Source organism: Thunnus albacares, chromosome 15 (genome assembly GCF_914725855.1).
Source record: "Thunnus albacares chromosome 15, fThuAlb1.1, whole genome shotgun sequence".
Taxonomy (NCBI): domain Eukaryota; kingdom Metazoa; phylum Chordata; class Actinopteri; order Scombriformes; family Scombridae; genus Thunnus; species Thunnus albacares.
This window is the reverse complement of record NC_058120.1, coordinates 1693177-1712941: the sequence shown is the minus strand read 5'-3', so window position 1 is coordinate 1712941 and position 19765 is coordinate 1693177. Positions and strand designations below refer to the sequence as shown.

Sequence of the window (19765 nt, the reverse complement as noted above, 5' to 3'; positions counted from 1 at the left end):
CACTACATGTCAGAGGGGCCAGTGAAGAGGAGGCATCACCAACAAGTGAGAAAGCTCTGTTTGACAAGTATGATCAGTATCCCTGACGACAACCCTTCTGTCAAGGCGATCCATGATGGACAGTATCAAAAGCTGAGTTAAGATCAAGAAGATCGAATTATCGATAGAATTATAGTTGTACAATCACCAACATCAGCTGTTAGCACTTGATCATTTGTTTCCCTAATAAAGGCAGTTTCAGTGCTGTAAAGAGATCGAAATTGACTGAAATACAGCCAGTTGTTTTTAGTGATGTTGCTGTGTTCCCAGATCTGAATAATTCATTTGGTGGGTAGTTTTATTGTTACTGATAGACATCATGGCCAAAACCATGTAAACAAGACCGAAGTTCTAAAAAGCCCTGAATTATCCTTTAATTACATACTGACAATAAAACATGCAGTTGATCGTCCACAGTTTGATAACGGAGCACAGTGGTAATGTGACAAATGATCTGATCATAGATCACATGACTCTCCCAGAACAAATCATTTCAAGTGTATGATGCTGACACATACATGTTCATTCAGACTTGCCAAAAGATGCTAAAGAACTCAGTCACAGCCAAAAAAACATTTTTTTAGGAAGGCTCACTTTTAATGATAAACATTGTTATACATGTAGATTCAATATTTATTTTGTTATGCATAAAACTCTCAGTGCAAATGCCTCATAAACAATAATGTATATTCAAAATAATAGAACAAGGACAGATGCAGCATAGCTACAGTAAGTCAGTGATGACCATACTGTGCATCAGTAATGATGTTTCCCCTGGAAAAATGTAACAATCAGTAGTAAACTTCAAAATCTGTGCATCATTTCCTCTACAATCACGTTTGAATCTGTCAGCAGAAAATACAACAGAAAAGAGTAAAATATGTTGAACTTTAAAACTACCTGAGACCACCAGAGCAATGAAAGTTCAAATCAAACTAAAATCCACCTTTTAGATGCTCCCAGACCGTTTGTGACTCAAAACACATTTTGAGACATTTTGCTAAAATCATTTTTTTTTAAATTTCATTCCTTTATCTAACGCATTTTGCATTAGATTCATAAATTTGAATGGAAACTTCATGCAGCCCAGTATAGGTTTCACTCTTGACAACAACAGTAGATGAACAGATTTATGGTTATAGGAAATCTGTGCCATTGGTTACAGTTTGGAAAAGATTGTGGTCTTTGTTAAATATTATAAAGTCACCTCATCAAACACCACAGTACTTCCTGCGCTTGGAGCAAAACGTTGCCAGTGAATGTGAATGGCTGACACAGATAAGTTGCACATGCAGGTGATGGAGAGGAAAAGGGTTGGCCTCATCTTCATCTGTCTGAAGTGAGAACATTCAGCTTTGGATTGATGTGTTTGTGTTAGACTAACAACAGCTGAACTGAAGAAGATATATAAAAAGAAGATGTTGTGTTTGATTAGATATGATGATTATAAAGAGGCATTTAGTGTACATTGAACTCAACTAAAACAGTCTGATGGCTTAAGATATGACTAATGTGGAATATCACAGTTGGTAATCATCTCTCTTATCTGGTGGAGGGAGGAGGTTGATTTCAAAGTCTAGAAGAATTGTCTGTGAAGATTCTGCATCATCTAGGTCATGGTTATCCAAGGAGGGTTGAACTGAGGGCCACTGGACTTGGTTGTAGATACTTGGAAGATATTTTGCCTCTCATCCAAAGGGCTTCTTCAGTTCTAACTGACTGGTGGGGAGTCAGTCCCAGGTATTTCACTTCTGTGGGGTTGTTATCAAGGTCACTGATACCACTTGGTTTGTAAGTGCTCCTGGATGTTGTGTCGCACACATAGAAGAGGACAGGAGCCTCCACACTGGAGTATACAGGAAACCCACACACAGACCAATACAATAGTTTTTGACTCTCCCCACCCGCTGGAGTTTAAGCTAGGAGTTATCAGAACCCTGCACCACCGAGCTGATGCCCAGGCCCAAGAGAAGGAGCACAAACACCTGAAGGATGCACTTAAAATTTGTGGATATCACAACTGGACCTTTGTGAAAACAGCCACAAGATCCAGAAGAACGACAACACTGCAGGTGGTGAAGAAAAGAAGAATAAACACAACAACATAGTTATTCCATACATGTCTGGAGTATCTGAGAAACTCAGAATGATTTTTAAGAAACATTGCATCCCTGTGTTTTTCAAATCCAGCAATACACTAAGACAGATACCGGTCCACCTGAAAGACTGCACACCCTAACACAAGAGCAATCTAGTGTATGCAGTCCACTGCCCTGAGGAATGCACATGACTTGTACATTGGGGAAAGTAAACAACGATTAAAGGTTTTATACGTAGAATTGTGAAGCAATTCACACGTATTAATTGTTTTTTATTGCCAATGAGTGAACGCGTTGTGACGTAACCTTCCTGGACTTTCTTGGATGTCTGCAACAGCACCTGAAAGATGAGGGACATTCTTTCGAGGACAACAGCATACATATTTTGGATAGGGAGGACAAATAGTTTGATAGAGGAGTGAAGGAGACCATTTACGTCAAAGTAGAGAAACCATCTCTCAACAGGGGAGGAGGTCTACCACACCACTTATCCCCCCCACTTACAATACTGTCCTTTCATCCCTTCCAAGGAGATTTATCAAGCATTCACATTTGGCCATGTGACAACTCCAACAACTGTTGTTTACACTGGGCCTCAGGTGACTCCAACAACTCTTAATGACTGACTGTGGTTACAGCCAGGAGCACTAACAAACCAAGTGGTATCAATGACCTTTATAACGACCTCACAGAGGTTAAATACCTAGGACTCTGGGCCAGTCAGTCAGAACTGAAGAAGCCCCTTGTCTTCAAGTATCTACAACCAAGTCCAGTTACCCTCGATTCAACCTTCCTTGGGTCTGTAAGAAGAATTCATCACATTTTAAGATACATGGCTAATTAGGATAAAACAGCTACTTAGTCAGTGTTTGGTTTTAGCTTGTGCATTATGGTTCAATATTAGCACAAAGACGTTTCTGTTCTGCTAGTTCTGTCTCTCATACTAATGAGAACAGCTGATGTTGATTAAGGTAAATTGTAACCATTCTTCATTTTATTATTTCCTCTGTGGTATCTGCTGTGTATTTGTGTCACATCCTCAGGAAAATACAGCCACTGACAGACAGAGAGCAGAGGAGACAACGTTATTTAGAAGTGATCCTCATTCAGAACCAGGTTTTGCAGGTGGCGATTCTCTGCACAGCAGATTGTAAAGAGGCTCTGCATTGTCAGACGTAATCATCAGATGAAATTCTATTATTGGAGCGATAACAATAATTACACTTCCTCATTTATCATCCGACTCCCTCGCATCTATCACAGAATAAAAGTTTTACAGCAAAAAGCCTTCACAAGAGCGTAACGTACTGTTTGCCATCATACATTCAGACACTGTTTCTTATGATTGATTATTGGAGTGATATTACTGCTGGGTTTGCACACCACATGAACATCTTGCATGGTATAGATCTCTTTATCTTTTTAAGCCAAACACACAGTTCTGTTTCCTGCGAGCTGGCACTCCCGAGCTTCCTCTCTCTGTTAGCCTCTGACACACAGAGACCAGACACTTCTCACATGTCATGTTCCTTTAAAATCAGCTGATCAACACCATTAAGTCATGAGGAGAGCAGCACTCCCGCCACTGAGGCAGGGGAAGCTACACACCACTTGGATTTGCTCTGAACGAAAAACGCTCCATAGCATCCACATAAACCCGCCGTGTCCATCGGCACCGTCACCAGAGCAGCACAGACCCAAACCTCCGTCAGTGTGAAATGAGTCCTGCGTGTGTGTGAGCATAAACCAAAGAGAACCGCAGGCTCCGCTCTGATCAGCAAGCTCATCATTCCTTCTGGATGTAGATGATGATGATGCACAGAGTTCCCACCAGTCCGAGCGCCTGGATGCCCAGGAACCAGAGGAGCAGCCAGAAGAAGACGATCACCACCGGCTCCACTATCTTGTCCCCAAAGTACATCTGGCTGAAGCCCATCCCCCGCAGACACTTGTTGATCATCCCGAACAGAGTCCCCATCCGCTCACAGTCATCCGTCTGAGGCTCCCTGGTAGTGGGGTCGTCCATGTGTGGCCACCTGCTGCCGGGGTTGCTGGGAGGCCGTGGTCGGGTCCTGATGGCGTCACCCTGTGGAGGCCAAACAGGACAGGTTATACACACAGACACACACACACCGTCATTGGACTCACTTTCGTATATGGGATGGCTTTATGGAGTTGTTGGAAAACAGTTTCTGTTTATGAAATCATAATTAATGGCTTTGTTCAACTAACAACCATGAACTATTGTTTCTACATACAACTGTATCATGACAAAATTATCATATGAATACAATTTTAATGTAATGTACTGTTTAATGGATAATTAGTTCAATTTGATCAAACTGTAATTAGAAGTAGTTGATGTGGATAAAGTCCTCTACCACACAATGTACTATATAACAGTGTTTATTGTGATATACAACATTAAAAATGTTGTAATATATATAATAAATAATAACCAGATGGAGATGAATCTTTTTGGATAATGCAGCAAATGAAATATGTGAGGAATAGAGCTACTACATTATATTCAGGCAAAACCTCATTTAGCAGTAAACGAACGATATGCAACATTGACCAGAATTATGAATAATGAGTATTATTAATACACAGAGATATTATAGGATAGACACAACCGTATAAATATTAACTGTCACTCAGTGCACTAGGTCCTGACAGCATTAACTCATTCCACACACTTCATTCAAGTCCTGCTGCTTATAATCAGACTAATACATTCTCTGAACCAATATACTGGCAGATATAGAAGAGATATCTGTAGAGAAATGCAAAAATACTTGATGTTTTAGGTGATTTTGAAAAACTATGTCCTTTGTATGTCCACCAGAAAGAAGTTGAACTTAGACTAAGAGTCTACAGCCACGCTAACAGAGTCTGTACTCAGGCACAGTGGTGCTTGGAGCTAAATGCTAACATCTGCATACTCACCATGACAATGCTAACAAGCTCATGTTTGGCAGTTATGTTTCCCATGTTCACTATCTTAGTTTTGCATGTTTTCCTAACATTTGCTAGTTGGCAATGAACACAAAGTGCAGCAGAGGCTGATGACATATTTACAGACATGCTGCTAGCAAAGTCATTTAAGGGATTCATTTAAAAAATGTCTGTTCATGTTATGTGTTCATGAAAAAAAGATTGGATTTCTTAAACACTCAAAGCTGTTGGCATCAAAAATCCAATATCAGTCTGATTTTAGTTCATGTCACATCCATGATCCAAAGGTGACTGTGATTATTGTGGAAGTTGTCTGTTGTCTGACAAAGAGAAATTTGTCTTTGTATGTTTATTTATCTTTTGCACAAAAGGACTGAAACCAACAAAGTGACAGTCAGCGACTGCTGAGGAACCTGAGTGCATCCTCACCAGGGTTTATATATGCATGAGAACAAAGAGTCAATAGTTGCATTCAATGAAGGGATAGACATTAATGATTAATGAAGGCATTTCCCAAATGAAGACACACTCTTGTCTCAGACCGATAAAAACAGGTCAATGTGCAGGCTAGGATATATTTCAACCTTCCGTCATTTAGCACATAAATGTGGTAAACAGATCAAGCACTGTATTAAGAAAGACAGTTCATTTATACTATCAGGGGTTCAAGTAAAGTTCAGCAGAAAGGGAGCCAGTCATGCTTTCTACAAAACAGTATAACACAGAGAGTCACACTCACTACTTTTCCTCTACAATTATAACTTGTAAGCTTTCACATCATCACACAACTCAAGACAGCAATTACAACTACCACTCCTACTACCCAAGACTGTAATAACAGCATTACAGCTGTAGTGTGCAGCTACACAGCAAGACAGCATGAACAATGACTAGCTCTTTCACACTGTTTTTATATTTTAGAGCCAAGTCTAACGTATGAGTGAGCTTTAAGACAATACACGGTTCCCAGCTGTAATTAGAGCTTACATACTGACATGAACAGTACCAATCAAACGACAGTAATTACAGTCACTTCCTCATTACAGCATTATGTCTCTCAACGGTTCCCAGAGTGCAATGGAAGAAGCAGAGAGCTCACTAACTGGAAACAGCTTGTTCAGTGTGTTTCTTCCAAACAGTTAAAATAGTACGAGTCACCTCATTATGAGCTTGTACAGTACATTCTTTCATTTGCTGGCACTACAGCCTGCCTCACTCTGAGCCAGTGTTGCTAGATTGAACAGCGTTCAGACTACTTTTCATCTGATCGGGTAGGTAGAAATCGTTTTGGTCAGGTTGTGATAATTCAGGCTGCTTTTTGTACCATTTGGGCAGAAACCAGAGGTGATAGAACCCATATATATGTGAAAAAAGCCTTTCAAGAATTGGGCTACATTAAGACAACTGGGCAGGTTTTAAGCTTTGATTTGGCAACGTTTTGTCCATCTGGCAACACTGCTCTGGGCAGACATGTTGATGATGAGATGTCATTATCATTGAAACTCAGAGCTGTGTTACCACTGGCCCATCTGTTTCCTAATGTAACTGAACCACTAGCATAATGAGAGGATGATTAGAACAATTCCCTGACCGCTGAACAAGAGAGAGATATGAGACACACCCCATCATGTCGCTCTGATACATTTCACCTGCTGCCTTTCTGAACAAAGCTCACAGTCCGTACAGAAATCGCCACAGGCGGGAAAACAAGCTGACTTCTAGACAGCAGCAACACCACTCGCTGCACACCCATTCAAAACGAAAATCTTGCAGGCAAACCTTAAAACCTTCATCCCAGCAAGGCTTTACCACAGTGAATAACTGACACACACATCAAAGACTGTGACTACACACTAGGGACGGGTAGCGAGAACCGATACTAACTTGGTAACAGTTCCCTGACTGATCAGTACTGAAATACTGATAAGCTCCTGGATAAATGGTGCTGCTATCAGTAACATAGCTGCCATTTTCAAATCCCTAACCGCCTCCTAATGATGACCAAGCTGCAGATGAACTTGTGTGACTGTGTGTTTACATTCTGTGAATTCCAGTCTTGGCTGACAGAGCAAAACGTTTGAAAGTGTGTCTGCTCACTTGACTAAATTTAGTAAAAAAAAATGCAGCTAAACACAAAATATGTAAAAAGGTAGTTGCATGTAAAGGAAGTTACACCAGCAACCTCATGAAACACTTCCAAATACAGCTCTATAAATCTGAAACAGTGCAGCATCAAATCAAGGTAACACTTGTTATCGTTAAAAATAAGTCTGTGGTTATTAGATTAGGTCACAGTTAGCATCCGTTATAAACGGCAACGTCAAGCAGCAGCCACAGCTTTGTCCTTTATTATATAAACAGGAAACTCAGCAAACAATTTAATAATAAAACAACTGTTCACATCTTTTCATGTCATGTCTTTTATGGAGAGTAGTATCAATAAGATTATCGATAAGTATGGGTATCGATAAACAGAATCAGTATTGATACTGGTATCAACAGCATCCTAACAATCCCCATCCCTACTACACACTGATAGAAATTACAGCATCATGTCGAATAGAGGTTGTGGGTTGAGAATGTGGATTAACTTGTTGGTTTGAAGCTATAGCGATGCCTTTAATTACAACGTAGCGCTGCCACCAGTCTGAACTAAAAATGATGTTGGATTCGAAAACAACTAGCGCAATGCTAATATAATGACAACCCTTTTTATTCAAGCTTACTTGTAAAATAACTAAACTGCACCAAGACTTCAATATAGTTTGGTGTTTACAGTCTGAAGTCCTGTTGTAATTAGACCCGCTGATAGTAGCTACCTACCCAGTCTGTTAAACTGAACTCAAGATTAAACCTCGCCTTGTCACATGATGTTTTTTTTTGAGAAGATAACGTGTCACCAAACTACATTTATACTTGCTATGCTGCCCAGCCGAAACGTTAGGTACACACACACACCCAAACTAGTAGGACTTGACAAGTTTGACGGGGTACTTAACGTTACATGTTACAATACACGAGGCAGCTCATACAACCTAACGTTATTAAATATGTAGCTAATTATCTATCGGGCTCAAGTATATCCCGAATTGAGTACTTAATGTTGTTGATTCATTTTAGTTCATAAGTCGTGTTCTACAAGGTAAGTTAAGTATCGCCTGACTTAAAAAGACACATTCATTATCACATGTTTAAGTGGAGTTTGGCACAGACCGCTCCGCTGTCACTCAGGGTTACAAGTCAGATTGATAACTGTAGAGTCGCAGTAAAGTGACCTTAACGAACACGGACTCGTTCTCTCACTGGCACAGGGTCTCGCTGTAAGCTTAGTAGCACCACCGTTGACTCTTGGTCAGTAAGGGTCCAATGTCAGGACGACCGGGTTAGCATGAAATCATCTGACGTTTAAGCGGCTACAGCTAGCTTGCTCATGTACTTTACCCGGTGTCGCTGCTGGTGTGGTGCGATCTGCCGCGCGCCGAGGACGGGCTGAGGAGGAGTGTGACATCTGCTCTGGTTTTCAAACGACGGCTCTTCAAAATCACGTCGATGGAAAACATACTGGTCCTGCACAGGCGGCGTTACAGCGGACATTTTACAGCGAGTCCACTAACATTAACTTTCAGGAATCAAACCATTCGAAAGAGTGAGGTGATCGTACGCCCTGTGAGGCGCGTTCGCGACAGGTTCACGAGAACGCAACATCATCATCCAATTGGAGCAAAGCCGCATAGCCAGCACTTTTCTATATAGTCTATACATGCACCACCTGCAGGCCTGGGTGGTAATTACAGCAGCACTACTTGCAAATGTACACTACACTCAGAGCAGGACGTGACATTTTCCTTGTTGGAGATAGCAAGGGGTGCACATCAGTGACCATTTGCCAGTTTTTGTGACCTATGACTGTGATTATGGGAAGGACAATTATGCCAGTAAATTAAAATACAGGTGAGCATTTAGACATGAATCATTAACACAAAAATGGAAAGGAGTAGCCTATATGATGAGGAAGATATTGACAAAGCCTATGAAACATTTCTAAAACTATTTGGATCATTATATGACAAAAACTGTCCAATAAAACAATATATCAAAACGCAAAATTATAGAGATAGGCCGTGGATCACAAAGGGGGTACAAAGTGCCTGCAAAAAATACCCTATATAGAGAATTCATAAAATATAGAACTATAGAGAGAGAAAATAAAGATTATAAATATACAAAATATGAATATATTGTATTCTAATTATATCTGGATTTTAAACAGAATGTGACGTGGAATGAGAATGATATTGATTTGTGTAGGTTATTATTCGAAGTAAATTGTGTCTCAAAAACATCAGTCAGTTCGTCCCTTTTGAAATTTACTCACTTTATAAATGATTATGATTATCAGTACGTTTGATTGTCGTTTTACAGCGACTATCTTCAGTTGCGCGTTCCCCCGCGACCAGATGGCAGGAGTGCCACACAACGACACAACACTGCGCAGCACCAAATACAAAACAGATACAGAAACTGCGTCACCAAAAGTTACAGACTGGCCCACCGTTGGCCATCTCTCTCACACATAATGCACGCATATGTGCGCTTACACACACACACACACACACACACACACACACACACACACACACACACACACACACACACACACTCGGGGGGAAAGTCCAGGGCACTAACAACGTCACCTTCCAATAACATCGATGTCAAGTCAAGCATGATTCCGTTTTAATATAATGTTTGACAGTTGACAGGTGTTTCGTTGGCAACTTTCAGCTGAATGCGTCGTGGCTGCTAGTAGTAACGGCACCCGGCTCCTAGAAAGCCTTATCATTTCACTTGAATCAATAGATGTGTTTATTATCTACACTAACCATTTACATAAGTTAAACTGTGCTCAACAAGAAGCATTCACCTCGTAAGGTTTCTTATAATGTGGGAAAGAAACGTAGAATGTAAGCTGGCAGTGCAGCTTTAGTCTATCTTGTAATTTTATACCGTTATCCTGAATCGGAATTGTGGATATTATATTCATATAATCAATTGACTTTGACCAGCCTAACGTCTGTTGAACTTGTGAGCAACAGTGTGGATACTGCCATGAGATTCAGCGTTTCATCTCAAGCAAGCTATTTAAAAAGATTAATTTCAGAAAAATAAGTGAGGAAATGTAAATGCTCTTGTTGGCGACACCATCCAATTTACATAACGTAATACAAAAAGACTAGACGAATACTATTTGGAGGAAGCGTCACCACGACAACCACGACACGTTCAGTTCAGAGCCACGTGATAACTCGGTCACACCGCGAAAGGTGTTTCGGTGTAACCAGCGCCTGTGTGAGTGAGTGTGTATGTGTTAACTGGCAAGATTCAGCTGAATGAGTTGTGGTTGCTCGTAGTGACAATCGCTGGCCTCTAAAAGCTGGCCCCTAAATCAATGTTTATCTACGCCAACCATTTGTGTGAGTTAAATTGTGCTCAGCAAGAAGCATTCACGTCGTAACGTTTCTTAAAATGTGGGAAACAAACCGAAGCCTATAAACTGGCAGTGCCGCTATACTCTATCTTGTGATTTAATACCGTTATCCTCAATTGCAAAGTGGCCCATATTCAACCAATTAACCTGCTTTGTCATTGTGCACACACTAAAAGTATAGAGTGCGGTCATTATTCACTGGGATTGACCAGCCTACCGTCTGTTTAACTTGTGACTATGACTGTGAATACTGCAATGAGATTCAGCGTTTCATCTCAAGCAAGCTATTTAAAACTACTGATTTCAGAAAACTACGCGAGAAAATGTGAATGCTTCTTGTTGGCGACATCGTTTAATTTACACAATGTAATACAAAAAGGATCATCCGAATATATACTGTGTTGAACATACGATCATTTAAGACTTTTGGGAAGACACCGACATGTTCTGTTTGTGTTTTCAACAGCTGCTGTCATCACGACACGTTCGCCTGAAAATCACCAGATAACACGGTCACTGATTAAACCGACACACAGGCCGGCATGCTAACCTCAGCTAACCGCTTTAACTTCCCGCTGCGGCGTTACAGGCCGATAGAAACTCTGAATAACAGTAACTGCCGCAAACTGACGTTCAGAGGGTCAAACAACCTTATTAGAAATATAAAGAGACGGCAGAAAGGTTAAAAAGAGTGAAACTAAAAGTGTAAAGTGCAACAGTTGCACTTTCGGTTTCCGCTTAGGAGCAGCAGAGATACTAAACACGAGGTGACGTCTCACTTCGCTCTAAATCGAGACACCACAAACGGACAAAACGTACAAACGAGGCAGGAGTCTTTTAATCCCTTGGGCCATTTCACGTCGTTGGACCCGGGGCTTGAGCCCCGGTAAACCCGGTAATCTAATCTGGACAAGTGTGTCACATTATGCATGCCACACAAATATGGAACAGTTCAGAGAAACATGTCTATACTGGTCTTGTCTATTTAAAAGAGGGGTGCAGCACACAAATGTGATCAAATATAACACAGAATCTTTATTAAACTACATACATCTAATTTCATAGAATTCACTCCAGTGTTAATTGTTGACAGTAAAGTCGATGATCATAATCACTGTGTAATTTCTGTGATTATTGCACACAGTTTTATAACGCCTGTGAAATAGAAGAGTTTTAGGCTTTAACTTAATCCCCATCAAGGGGTTACTTTCTAAACTAGAGACCATTTCTGCCCCTGTATTCTAATTTGTTTTTCTGGCAAGGCAGCAGAAGCAGAATGCTCAAGCATGTATGTAAAATACAAATACAAATACAGACTTTTTTTTTCTCACACAGCGTCTTTATTATTAATTATAACTGTGAATGGATCCACTGACAAAAGCCCCAAAATAACATAAAAATCATTTAACAGCTGTCTGTTATTGTTATTCTTTAAACAGTGCAAACTCAGGTACCATGGAACTTTCCTGAGTTTACCACTGGTATTTGCCAGTGTGTTGACCATTTGAGCAGAACTTCCTTGAAGCAGGGCCAGCCTGGTCTTCAGGGTCCTCTAGAGGACCCACCTTTGTTGCCACATCCTTCAGAGGATGCAGTGCCTGGACAGGGCTACAGCTATTGTTTGTTCACTTCCTGATGGCTGAGCCATGACACATATCATTCTGCACTCATATTGTATCAAGAATACTTTGCTGAAAGGACTAATTATTCTTCTGATGCTGTTGTAACAGGAAACGTGAGACAGAGAGAAAGAGGAAGGTATGACATGGCTGTAATTGATGATTATTTGCTTAGAACTTTATGTGGACCTAAACTCTACAACAATTTGGGTATTTAAAGACCTGACACACCTTGCTCCTTTGTTCAGTAATATTGTAATGTAACAAACTACATTTACTTAAGTATTGTACAGTTTTACAGATTTGAGGTACTTACAATGCACATTACTTGACAGTTTCCACTTTTTGATACTTAAAATTCTACTCCAGTAGCTATCAGAGGAAAATAATGTAATTTTCACTCCCTACTCATTACTATGCTGATTCATGTTTTACACAGAAAACAGATGATGACCTAGATATTACACTGCTCAATAGTATGAGAATGGTCTTTACACATGAATGCACTAGTATTAAGAATTGGCCAATACAACATAAAGTACTGTGACAATCAATAGAGCCATATTTCTGTATAAAGAGTACTTTTACTTATAAGTCAAATTTCGAATGAATTTTTTCTAGTAATGATTCTTACACTGTGGTGCTGTTACCTTTACTTCAATAAAAGACCCACAAAATGTGTTTTTAGCTTTTTACCGTGGGTGATGGGGTCCTGTCAATCATGTGCTCACTGTCAATCAAACCTGATCAAACCACTCCCACACAGTCCTGATAAAGCAGAGTAGCTTTTGAATGTTAAACTCTATAGAGAAATACTTTGAGATTTGAAGCCCAAGTTTTCAGGGGTAAAGAATCTAAACAATACATTCCTCATGGAAACACTAGTGTTAGTTTTCAGCATCACTTACAATAATAACACTGTTGATTAGGGGTGTAACGGTACGTGTGTTCTTGCCGAACCGTCACGGTACGGACGTTATGGTTCGGTGCATGCAGTCATATGAAGAATACGCTCTGTGACCCAAACAATTACTGTCAAAATAGTTTCATACCCACTTAGTCCGTAGTGCGGAACAATAATTCTACAATGCGAGTTCCACCCGGAACGTTTTGACAATGCACCACATAGCTGGAGCCATGGATGTATGAAGAGAACACGTTTTCTGTATACATCCATGGCTGTGGCATGCTATGTTAGCCGGTTTAGCCAAGGGTAGTCAGGTTACCATGTGTTGCAGCCATCAAAGTGATAATCGAGAGACCCGTAACACTGACCGAGTGAAACATTATTATTAAAATATGCGCCGTTATCCCCCCCCCCCCCCTCTCTGTGACGGTTGGCTTTTCACTCCACCTTTGAGTGAAGCCGTACAGAGCAACGATAAATACATCTGATTTCTGACGCGGTCAGACAGCATGTTGTAAGAACGAGTTCTGAGAGAGAAAAATGTAACGTTAATTAAAGTATTGCAGTAAAAGTAGTGGTTTAGTCTCTCTGACCAATTGACCAATTATGATTATATGACATCATTAGATCATTAATACAGAAGCATCAGTGTCAGAGCAGCATGTTCCTGTTGTAGCTGCTGGAGGTGGAGCTAGTTTACACTACTTTATATACAGTAATTATTAATAATAATTAATAAATCAGCATAAAACAGCTGTCAGCAGGTGTCCTGACTCCTTGCAAGAAACAGAAAGCTTGTTTTCCTTTTCCACTGCAGCGACTAAACTGTCAGTAATAGTTGGCCAATTAGCCATGGATGTTTACGTTTCACAAATTAAAGGACCAATATGTCATTTTCTAACTTTCCTTTTCTTCCTTGGTGTACCGAAATCGTACCTAATCATGAATTCTGTGTACTGTTACACCCCTTCTGTTAATAATTGCATAATTAACAGTCCCATTTTAGGATTATACACTGATGCCTTACACTGTTGTTTGATGTATAATGCTGTTTATGAAATACTCTACAGAGTGGAGTGGTGGGGTCAAATTGTCCTCAAGGTCCCAACGGCCCTGATGTTGTGACTTGTTCTTCTGACAGTGAGGCGTGGGATTACATGCCGCTTGTAAGCAGTGTAATCCCAGCTAATCTGGGATTCAGTTTCACTCTGCACTGTGGACACAGCCTCAGACTGGACATGACTGGGAATATGGAGATACAAAGGGCCTGTGTGAATACGGGATTTGTCTGAAGGATGTATCTGCTGGTCATTCTTCACATCTTGCAGTCCTCTCTGTCGGTGGTCCACTCCTGTCCAGCTTTATGTGCCTGCACTTATGGGAACACTGGAATAGCAGAGCTCAGGTTGAGTGAGGTTGACTTAATACACTTTAGCTCTCTCTCTCTCTCTCGCTCTCTCTCTCTCTCTCTCTCTCTCTCTGTGCGCAATTAATTTCTGCTTGAATGTAACTCATTACAGCCTATTATATTTTAAGAATGATCATATTAAAGAAGTAACACAACACAGTAGTGCTAATGCAATAAATATTGTAATCAAATCTATGTCAATTCTGTCACTGGATAGCATTCTATATTGCAAATTGAGGGTGTAATACATACATCATATTCTTTGGAGGAGGAGACATTATCCAAAAGCAATAAGATTCCATTAATGACTGCACATTTTGATATACATGTCTTCCCCTGTGGAGGCTGCAGGGTGCCACCAGAAATGCTATACATTTTTCAGTGATTGGTTATTATAAATCAGGATAAGTTATTAAATAGTAAATGTGACCTGGACAACCATCAGCATGATAAGAACTACTTAAAATGATAGAAACCATCTTTAGGAAACATTTTTTAGACTGGCTCATGTCCCATCCACTAACATGGAGGGGGCGGGACTTATGACCTAGACTGCAGCAGCCATCTGGGGGCAATCCAGATGTTTTAGCTTCACTTTTGGGGAGCTGTCATAACCTCCATATTTATATACAGTCAATGGTATTTATCTGTCCAAACCTTAACCCTTACAGGTTTGTGTTTAACTTGTCAGGTTGGTGCAGTGCAGTGACCCTGGAATCTCAGCTGTTCCCATTAATGTCCCAGCTGACACAGTCAAGCTGCGCCTGGAGAAGACCCTAATCTCCAGGGTGCCCCGAGCAGCCTTCTACAACCTGTCAGAGCTGCGCTTCTTGTGGCTGACCTACAACTCCATCACATCAATCCACCCCAGCAGCTTTGTGAACCTGAAGGCCCTGCGAGAGCTGCGTCTGGATGGAAACCTCCTGACAGCCTTCCCCTGGGAGGGGCTGAGGGACATGCCCCGCCTTCAGACTCTGGGCCTCCACAACAACCGTCTGTCCAGCCTTCCTGCCCACGCTGCACTCTTTCTCCCCAACATCACCTACCTCGACCTGTCCAGCAACAGGTGTGTCCAACTGCTAAAGAACCATGTAACCTCAGAGGTATTCAACAGACATGTTCAACTTCTCTCCTCTCTCCTCCTCCTCTCTCCTTTCCTCCTCTCCTCTCCCCACTCCTCTCCTCTCCTCCCCTCTCCTCACTCCTCTATTCTTCTCCTCTCCACTACTCTACTATCTTCTCCCCACTCCTCTCTTCCACTTCTTTCCCTTCCTCTCCTCTCCTCCTCTCTCCTCTTGTCCTCTCCTCTCCCCACTCCTTTCTTTGTCTCCTCTTCTCTTAACTTCCCTGTCCTTTCCTCTCCTACCCTCTCCTCTTCTCACTCCTCTCTTCCTCTCCTCTCCACCACTCTCCCATCCTCTCCCCACTCCTCTCCTCTCTTCTCCTCTCCTCCCCTCTCCCTACTCCTTTCTTTTTCTCCTTTTCTCTCCCCTTCCCTTTCCTCTCCCCTCCTCTCCTCTCCTTTCCTCTCCTCTCCTCTGGCTGATTATGCTTATTACAGCTTGGTGAATGATATTGTGGGGTTTCAGAAGGTCGGGTGTATAGACAGGGCTGTGTCTACTGTGGGGGAGGAGGGTCTCTGTAGATGTATCTGAATGTGATGACTTGATATCATGGTTTGTATATTGTTTTGTTGAAAATTGAATGGGTTAGTCCTTTTATATGAAATGCTGTGGTATAGCTCTGTGTGTGTGTGTGTGTGTGTGTGTGCGTGTGTGTGTGTTTGTGTGGTTATGGGTGTTGAGGAGGGATGATGAATGGAGTTATGGGTGTCTGTCAGATGGGTTGTTGGTCTGTTTTATGCCTTTGATCAATGGGTAGGAGCTGTATGTGGTGTTGTAAGTGCCTTTGTTTTTCTCTTTAGGCTGACTATATTGCCTGCTGAGCTGTTGGACCTTTGGTTTCCTCTCCCTGGTCAACAGGGAGGACCAGTACAAAGAAGAATTTTGGGTACAGTATGTTTTGGATGAATAGAGAGACATTACGTGCTACTCCTATCAACAATATGCTTACTTGGTTTAGATCAGCAAAGCCATGAAGAAGAGTGAATGTGTAAATATCTTTCAATAGAGGATCCAGGTCAATATTCATGATGTTGAAGAGTTGCTCACACAGTTAGTTGATTTACAGTAATGTTTATATTGTTTATAGCATATACAAATCACTAAATGGAACCTGTGAGTTCAACCTTTTGACAGAAATGGACACGACTCCACGAGTCATTTTCTTTTCTCCATTTCAGTGTCATTTCATTTTGAGGAGGAACAAAAAAAGTTGTTAACATCATTGAGTAAGCACCATTAAATGAACTTGTAATTTACCATCCTCTTTGGAAACGTCCTCATGAACACTAGTAGTATTGTGAGCTCATAAGTGGAAAATTTGTCAGAGTTCAAAAGTTTTGTAAAATGCTGATTAAAAAAAAAAAAGGATGAGCCCCCACAATTTAGTTATCTTTGTGGTCCACTCTTTTCTCGCTCCTCTGGATAGTGTTGAAATGCAGAATAAGTTCAATCATTTACAGTCTTTGAAGTGAGAATGTTAGTATTTGCCACAGTATTTGTCACCACCTGCCTAGAGAAGGAGCTCTCAGCAGTGTTAAATGGGACTTCCATACAAGAAAACAGGAGCGGGACTTTCACATAATTTTTTTAAGCTTTCATACATCCAACTTGGTGCTAAATACTTCAGAATTGTCAGAGAAGCAAATGCCTCACATGGATTGTGAATAGACATCACTGTTATTTTCACTGTGAAAATATATTTGGCAGAAACTGTCTGTAGTGACAACAATACTGAATTAAATTACACAAACCTGTCATTACATCCACACCATTTCTCCACCCAGTTTGTGACCTACAGCAAACATTTCAATGATGAAAACAAGCCCAATTTTCCTGGATACCCAGGTCTCCATGACAACCCCTGGTTGTGTGACTGCCAGATCTCCATGGTGATGTCACTCTCCATGTCCCTGGGGAGTCCTGTGGTTCTCATGGACCAGCTGCTGACATGCAGCAGGTCTTTGGGTCAGTCAGGGATGCTGCTGACCCAGGTCCAGCTGTCCCGCTGTATGAGGCCCTCTGTCCAGCCTGCAGCCACCAGAGTCATCTCTCCACTGGGCAGCAACGTAATCCTCCGCTGTGACGCCACTGGCTATCCAACACCAACTCTGACCTGGATCAAAACCTCAGCCAATGCTGGTGAGAATTCCAGGTCCCTCTCAGGTGATGAATTGGTTTTACAAACATTTTGAGTCTCAGTTGAGTCATGTGGTTGTGATCTGGTACTCTGTACAGATTGCTGCCAAAAGAACATCCTTGACAACTCTGAACAGCTACCCAGGAATTTGGAAAGCTGTAAGTTGTACTTCTTTGTCTCATTAAAGTTTTAAATATGTTTATACCATACAGTATTCATTCACATTACAACGGTTTTCATAGGCTCAGTAGCACTAACTATGAAAGGCAAACTGAACCTGACATGTGAAATCAGTGAAGTGCCATTTTAATATTTTTTGCTAGGAAAGATTGTATACCTCAGACTCCAAATGACTTCAGATAAATGTAAATACAACACTACTGGTAGCTAAAGTGAACAATTCCATCCAAATGAACTGTAGTTTGAGAAAATGATATAAATATATTTTTTATATTTGTAAATTATAAATGCTAGTGTGTCTTGTGATTCTGAAGCAGGTCACCATGCTAGAATACTTTGAGGGGAAACACTGTGTGCTGAGAGTTGACATTGTGCAACTTCTTCTGTTCTAGTCATGCAGGAATCTCCTCGAGTAGGAGTTCGCTGGTCAATAATCAGCCTGAACGGGTTATCCTACAAGGATGCTGGTGAATATCGCTGCCAGGCACGGAACATGGCAGGAATATCTGAAGCTCCAATTAAGCTGAAGGTGGTGGGACTCACAAGACTAACCCGACTCCCAAAAAAGAAGTCCCAGAAGACACCACCCAAGTCATCATCAAAATACAGAAAGCCAAACCAGACTCTAGCTGCCATCCCCACCCCCTCAATGAAGGAGAATCAGATACTCCAAAACATTATACCACCTACCCCAATTACATAACAACACCCATACAGCTTCTGATCTTGTGTCTAAAGTCTTCCCCATAGACAAGTACATTAAGATGCAAATGAGACAGATTCAAGACAGATCAAGACTCATCTGAGCGGTCAGACAGCTCAACCACTCGGATGTCAGAAACACTTGTATGAGATACAGTGAAGTTGGTCGGTGTCAGTTACTTCAACAAGGAAAAATACAACTTAATTGACTTTTGTAGTTTTAGTGTTTCAGCCCTTGTTGGGTTCATTCTGCACTTCAAAATAACACACTGTATGTTGATGAGACATCCAACTTGTTTGCAAAAATAAAATGTGTGACACACAGAAAAGTGGATGTGTCATGTGTCTGTTGGTGTGACCTGAAAGTTCTCTCAAAGGGGTTTTTGAAACTTGGAGTTTACAACATGAGTCACAAATCCAGCCTGAAGGACGATTTCACAATGTTTCAAATATTTAGAACTCAGTATTATATGTGGGCTGCAAATTTAGATTTTTCTTCTATTTTAGGGCAATCTTTTAATTTTCTAGTGGGTTGCAAAATCTGAGAAAAATAACTGGCTCTTTATTTCACATCTAACATTGAGCAAATAAACATTTTAGTTAGCACCAAGAGCATTCTGATTCACATCTGACACAAATACATCTCTTCCTGTCTCATCCACAAGGAGAAAGCTACAGGTCAATGACATGACTTGCAGGTAGGTGCAACAACAGATAACAGCAAATCAAACAGATAATAACAGAGGAAGAGCAAGAGATTAATAGAAAGCCAATTATGATCAACACTAGAAATCTTCTTTGACAATGTGACATGTCCAGTAGATGGCACCAATAGATAATCTCCAGGTTTTGAAAGAACTCTTGAGAATTTGAAAGGGACAGTCCTCCTGTGACATGAGATTATTAGCCTTTACTTTCATGTGTGTCAGTGGCCATCGGCTGGCTATTGTCTTGTGGTTCTATTTGATTTACTTTGTGTAACAGTCTCATCATGCTTTCAGTAGAAAATCTTTGCCCTGATAGAATACAACTTTATTGTCCACAAAAAAGGAAAATTGTCTTTGGCAGTTCATTAAAACACATACACCAAACAACAACACTCCAAAT

The 19765-nt window shown here is 40.9% G+C and overlaps 2 protein-coding genes across 2 annotated transcripts; one reads left to right on the top strand and one right to left on the bottom strand.

Annotated features, from left to right (window-relative positions):
* Nucleotides 1–610: 610 nt before the first annotated feature.
* On the bottom strand, nt 611–8812 carry fam241a (family with sequence similarity 241 member A). Its single transcript, XM_044375137.1, has 2 exons — nt 8538–8812; nt 611–4224 (listed from the first exon to the last, which is right to left on the bottom strand). The coding sequence occupies exons 1-2, from the start codon at nt 8688–8690 to the stop codon at nt 3925–3927; spliced, it is 453 nt and encodes a 150-aa protein (XP_044231072.1). The 5' UTR covers nt 8691–8812; the 3' UTR covers nt 611–3924.
* A 5063-nt stretch (nt 8813–13875) lies between these two features.
* Nucleotides 13876–19739, top strand: lrit3b (leucine-rich repeat, immunoglobulin-like and transmembrane domains 3b). The gene is made up of 6 exons (XM_044373925.1): nt 13876–14512; nt 15207–15581; nt 16440–16525; nt 17485–17778; nt 17875–17934; nt 18349–19739. The coding sequence occupies exons 1-6, from the start codon at nt 14403–14405 to the stop codon at nt 18657–18659; spliced, it is 1236 nt and encodes a 411-aa protein (XP_044229860.1). The 5' UTR covers nt 13876–14402; the 3' UTR covers nt 18660–19739.
* Nucleotides 19740–19765: the final 26 nt, after the last annotated feature.

Coding starts and splice junctions, on each gene's coding strand:
- lrit3b (XM_044373925.1), top strand. CDS start 14,403: ATGTATCTGCTGGTCATTCTTCACATCTTGCAGTCCTCTCTGTCGGTG. Junction 15,582..16,439: donor CTCGACCTGTCCAGCAACAG/GTGTGTCCAACT, acceptor TTTTCTCTTTAG/GCTGACTATATTGCCTGCTG. Junction 17,779..17,874: donor CAAAACCTCAGCCAATGCTG/GTGAGAATTCCA, acceptor TACTCTGTACAG/ATTGCTGCCAAAAGAACATC.
- fam241a (XM_044375137.1), bottom strand. CDS start 8,690: ATGTCCGCTGTAACGCCGCCTGTGCAGGACCAGTATGTTTTCCATCGA. Junction 4,225..8,537: donor CACACCAGCAGCGACACCGG/GTAAAGTACATG, acceptor TGGCCTCCACAG/GGTGACGCCATCAGGACCCG.